This window comes from Eutrema salsugineum, unplaced genomic scaffold (genome assembly GCF_000478725.1).
Source record: "Eutrema salsugineum unplaced genomic scaffold, Eutsalg1_0 scaffold_14, whole genome shotgun sequence".
Taxonomy (NCBI): Eukaryota; Viridiplantae; Streptophyta; class Magnoliopsida; order Brassicales; family Brassicaceae; genus Eutrema; species Eutrema salsugineum.
In genome coordinates, this window is record NW_006256877.1 from 2,788,323 (window position 1) to 2,793,641 (window position 5,319).

At 42.2% G+C, this 5,319-nt stretch overlaps 1 protein-coding gene across 1 annotated transcript; it reads left to right on the forward strand.

Moving 5' to 3' along the window:
- The first annotated feature begins 3,138 nt into the window (after nt 1–3,138).
- Nucleotides 3,139–5,035, forward strand: LOC18023072 (mediator of RNA polymerase II transcription subunit 37f). The gene is made up of 5 exons (XM_006405315.2): nt 3,139–3,312; nt 3,410–3,783; nt 3,881–4,095; nt 4,187–4,429; nt 4,518–5,035. Exons 1-5 carry the CDS (start codon nt 3,139–3,141, stop codon nt 5,033–5,035), a joined length of 1,524 nt encoding a protein of 507 aa, XP_006405378.2.
- Nucleotides 5,036–5,319: the final 284 nt, after the last annotated feature.

A 5,319-nucleotide genomic window follows, 5' to 3' on the forward strand; every position in this document is an offset into this window, starting at 1 on the left:
TCACGTGTGATTGGCTGCAATGGATTTTCAAGCGTAAGCCTGGAATTCCTGGAGTAGAAGAACCAAGATACAAAGCGAGGTTGGTTGCAAAAGGATATGCTCAAAGGGAAGGAGTGGACTACACAGATATCTTTGCACCAGTGGTGAAACATGTGTCTATAAGGATACTACTTGCTATTGTTGTGGAAGAGGATTATGAACTTGAACAGTTAGACGTAAAGATTGCGTTTCTCCATGGTGAACTAGATGAAAAGATCTATATGGAGATTCCAGAAGGCTATAAGGACAAGTTCAAGGATAATCAGGTGTGTCTACTAAACAAGTCACTCTATGGTTTAAAACAAGCGCCAAGGAAGTGGAATCAGAAATTCGATGGTTATATGACAGAGATTGGTTTTGAAAAGAGTCCTCATGATAGTTGTGCGTACATAAAAACGCTTGGGGATGGATCCAAGATCTATCTGTTAATATATGTTGATGACATGTTGGTTGCTGCAAAAGACAAAGGAGTGATTTCAGAATTAAAGCAACAACTCAGTATCAAGTTCGAAATGAAGGATCTTGGACCAGCCAAGAAAATACTAGGCATGGAGATCAGAAGAGACAGAGAAAAAGGTGTTCTGAAGCTGTCCCAGGAAGGATACTTGAGCAAAGTTCTTGATTTGTATAAGATGGGAGAAGCAAAGCAAGTGATTACACCTCTCGGGGCTCATCTGAAGATGTGTGCAGCAACAGAGAAGCAATTGGTTGAAGAAGAGGAATACATGAAGAGTGTTCCGTATGCAAATGCTGTTGGGAGCATCATGTACTCTATGATAGGCACAAGACCAGATTTGGCATACCCTGTGGGATAGTCAGCCGGTTTATGAGCAACCTATAAGGGACACTGGCTGGGAGTTAAGTGGGTGCTTAGATACATCAAGGGGACACTAAAGACAAGCTGTGCTACTGCAAAGGTCAGAATTCGTAATCAGGGGATACTGTGATTCTGATTTCGCTGCAGACGTCGACAGGAGGAGGTCCATTAGTGGAATGGTGTTTACTCTCGGTGGAAACACAATCAGCTGGAGATCTACTCTGCAGAAGGTGGTAGCTCTATCAACTACTGAGGTCGAGTATATGTCTCTGAATGAAGCTGTTAAAGAAGCTATTTGGCTTAAGGGATTACTGGAAGACTTTGGCTATAAACAGGGAAGTGTTGAAATATTTTGTGATTTCCAAAGTGCCATAGCTCTTTCAAAGAACAATGTGTTCCATGAGAGAACTAAGCACATCGCTGTCAAGTACCACAAGATTCGGGATACAATTGCAGATGGTATTGTGGAGGTTTTAAAGATATCAACATTGAGGAATCCAGCTGATATCTTCACCAAGATTTTACCCGCAAGTAAGCTCCAAGCAGCTCTGGACTTACTGCGTGTAAAGGCTGAGTAATAAGACTCAGGAATCCGGGATCTGGAATCCAGTAAACTAGTTCAATGAGAAGTCTATCTCTCACTCTCAAGAAATTCGTTTAGTGTTGTTTTGCAGGCTTGATCGTTCACTACTAGGTGGAGATTTGTTGAAATATAGTACTGAAGATCAAGACAAATGAAGAAGAGCAACAACAACAGAGTACTAAGCGTGGAGAGGAAGTTGTTTTGTCTCCAACAGTCAGCACAGGATCAGTAAAATGCAGGACCACTTTCTTGTAGCCGTTTTGCTTTAGCTCATTAAATGACTAAGCATGAGTTGTTTGTCTTGTCTCGGACATGGGCCCGTCTGATTCAAGTTTTCAAATAACAAAGGAGAAGTCTTTTGTCGTGGTGCATTTGAGGAAAACTAGGTCTTATCATCGTGCAGATATAAAAGGCAAAGGGGAGACATTTTGAGAAAAAGAGTGTGATAGAGAAACTTTTATTTACAGAGTGTAAACTTGTGTAAGGGCTTTCTCGGGATAACAAAAGGGGTAGAGTAGAACAGAGAGTGAGCCTTTGTAAAAAGGGAACTCGGGATTGTGTCTAAACTCTTGTAACCTATTGATCTAGTGGATTCCGGGAGAAAGATCCCGGCAAGACGTAGCGACCCGGTTTGGGCGTGAACTCGTAAAACTCGTGTGTGTTTTTCATCTCTTCTTTTTCTCTTTACTCTGTTTCATTTCTTGTTTAAAGTCGTAATCTTGGTGTTGGAACTTAAGCTTCTCAGTCAGAGTTTGGTTTGTTCGTGTTACTATAAGCATAAAGTTGCTTCCTTTGTGCTGAGTTTCACAACAGATTGGTATCAGAGCCAGGTTCTGGTGCTAGTGACTCAGTCAGACCGAGTCATGTCTTCGTCAAAGACAGAGATGGAGAAGTTCGACGGGAATGGGGATTACACTTTATGGAAAGACAAGTTCATGGCTCATCTGGACATGTTGGGATTGAGCAAAGCTCTTGAAGAAACGTCAAAAGGCTCAGATCCAGAAAAACCAGATGAAAAGGGCGAAACTTTGGATGAGAAGAGGAAGAAAGCACGGAGTGCCATTGTTTTGAGTGTTACAGATAGAGTTTTGAGGAAGATTAGGAAAAATGATACAGCCGCTGCAATGATACAAGCTTTAGACAAGCTTTATCAAGAAAAGACTCTACCTAACAGAATCTATCTGAAGCAAAAACTGTACAGCTACAAGATGTCGGAAGGCTCATCAGTTGAGAACAATATAGATGACTTCCTTCGTCTTATTGCAGATCTGGAGAACGCTGATGTGGAGGTTTCAGATGAAGATCAAGCGATCCTTTTGTTAATGTCTCTCCCAAGACAGTTTGATTCTCTGCGAGACACACTGAAATATGGAGCAGGAAGAACCACAGTCACACTTGATGAGGTTGTTGCCGCCATATACTCAAAGGAACTAGAGTTTGGATCGAACTCAAAAGGTTCAAAAGCTCAAGCAGAAAGTCTTTATGTCAAGGATAAGGGAGGACAGAAAAGCAAAGGAGAACAGAAAGAGAAAGGTTCTAAACAGAACAAGAAATCTAAAACCAAGGGAAAGAAAAGCTGTTGGATTTGTGGGGAAGAAGGACACTTCAAAAATTCAAAGAAAAACGGTGTAGGTGCAAATCTAGTAACGGTGTAGAAGATGTTGCGTATGACGGTTACATCTATGTTTCTTTAGAAGTAATGGTCATCGTAGTTGGGGCTACGCGAACAAAAGCTTCCTACTCAGGAAATACGTGCCCTGAAATGCCCCAGCATCAACTCACTGAGTTCTTCTCGATAGGAATGGAAACAGGTCCCCTCGGTCTGCAATTCAAAGAAAAACCAAACCGAGCAAGGAGAAACCTAAAGTTTAAGGTTCGTGCCTTCGTGGGTTTTAATTCTATCTTAATTTCAATTTTGCTTGCAAAACTAATTAATGCTTTTTTTTTTTTTTTTGAATGTATATAATCAGGTCCCAGATACAGATTCTGAAACTAGTCCGTCTCCGTCTCATGGACAAAGAAGGATGACTCCCAAAGAGTTCGCCAAATGCAAGGATCACCGACTTTACAAGCAAGACATAACTGACAAAGGTGAAACTGCTAAAGAAGATGCCACCAAGTTTGGAACACTTATAGGGATAGATCTTGGAACCGCCTACTCATGTGTTGGTGTATACAAGAATGACCATGTTGAAATCATAGCCAATGACCAAGGAAACCGTATTACACCTTCGTGGGTTGGTTTCACTGACTCCGAGAGCCTCATTGGTGAGGCTGCTAAGAACCAGGCGGCTGTTAATCCAGAGAGAACCATTTTCGACGTCAAGAGACTGATCGGCCGAAAGTAACTCCATCCTCTCTTTTTTTCTACTTCTTTTGTTTCACCTTGCATATGGACTGTCGCTTTAAATTATTGTCATATTTTTGTTTGGTTCTGCTAGATTCGAGGACAAACAAGTGCAAAAGGACAGGAAGCTTGTGCCTTACCAGATTGTGAACAAGGATGGCAAGCCATACATTCAAGTTAAGATCAAGGCTGGTGAGACCAAGGTTTTCTCTCCTGAGGAGATCAGTGCCATGATTCTGATTAAGATGAAGGAGACAGCTGAAGCTTATCTTGGAAAGAAGATCACGGACGCTGTTGTCACTGTTCCAGGTTAGCTTGTCAAGTCTGCTTCGTTAATACCTCCAAGAGGTATATATGGATCCAGTTTGTTGATTCTTTATCTGGCTGTTATTATGTGCAGCTTACTTCAACGATGACCAGAGGCAGGCGATAAAGAATGCTGGTGTTATTGCTGGTCTAAATGTTGCTAGAATCATCAAGGAACCCATTGCTGCTGCTATTGCCTACGGTCTTGATAAGAAGGTTGGTGAGAAGATCATCCTTGTATTTGACCTTGGTGGTACCACCTTTGATGTCAGTGTCTTGACCATTGACAACGGAGTGTTCGAGGTTCTCTCCACAAATGGTGACACTCGCTTGGGAGGTAACGTACCCTAAGACCACAGATGCATGTTTGAGATTCATATGGATGTTGGTGCTAACCAACCCTCTGTCTTTGTGATCATGGGCAGGTGAGGACTTTGACCACAAGATCATGGACTACTTTATCAAGTTGATCAAGAAGAAACACCAAAAGGACATCAGCAAGGATAACAAGGCTCTAGGTAAGCTTCGCAGGGAATGTGAGAGGGCCAAGAGAGCTCTTAGTAGCCAGCTCCAAGTCCGTGTAGAGATTGAGTCCCTCTTTGATGGTGCTGATTTCTCTGAGCCACTCACCAGAGCTCGTTTCGAGGAGTTGAACAATGACTTGTTCAGGAAGACGATGGGACCCGTGAAGAAGGCCATGGATGATGCTGGTCTACAGAAGATCCAGATCGACGAGATTGTCCTTGTTGGTGGAAGCACTAAGATCCCAAAGGTTCAGCAGCTGTTGAAAGATTTCTTTGAAGGGAAAGAGCCGATCAAGGGTGTGAACCCGGACGAGGCTGTTGCTTATGGTGCTGCTGTTCAGGGCAGTATTTTGAGTGGACAAGTCGGTGGTGCATGTGGAGAATCAGCGACCCAGGAGGAGGTTGAGGATAAAGAATGACAAATCTATTTTCTTCTACTTTGTGTGTTTTTGTTTGGTTTTGATGGATCTTTAGGTAAAGGGTGAGAGATTAAGTGGTGTCAAACACCAGACAAATGGATCTATTTTAGTAGCAACAAAAAGACTCATGAGGTCTACTAATAGAAGAGTAGTAGTATTATAATTCCCTGTGAGCTTATGATCTTAAGCGTAAAGTGAGCTCCAATTAAATCAAAGAATGCTACTAGACTATCACTGCAAATGTACTCACTCTGCTTATGTCTGACTTTAGACCCGAATTGTTT

Bases quoted from the DNA above. Each gene is read 5' to 3' on its own strand.
- LOC18023072 (XM_006405315.2), top strand. From the start codon at position 3,139: ATGGTCATCGTAGTTGGGGCTACGCGAACAAAAGCTTCCTACTCAGGA. The intron at 4,096-4,186 runs GTTAGCTTGTCA...TATTATGTGCAG, and splicing joins CGCTGTTGTCACTGTTCCAG to CTTACTTCAACGATGACCAG. The intron at 4,430-4,517 runs GTAACGTACCCT...GATCATGGGCAG, and splicing joins TGGTGACACTCGCTTGGGAG to GTGAGGACTTTGACCACAAG.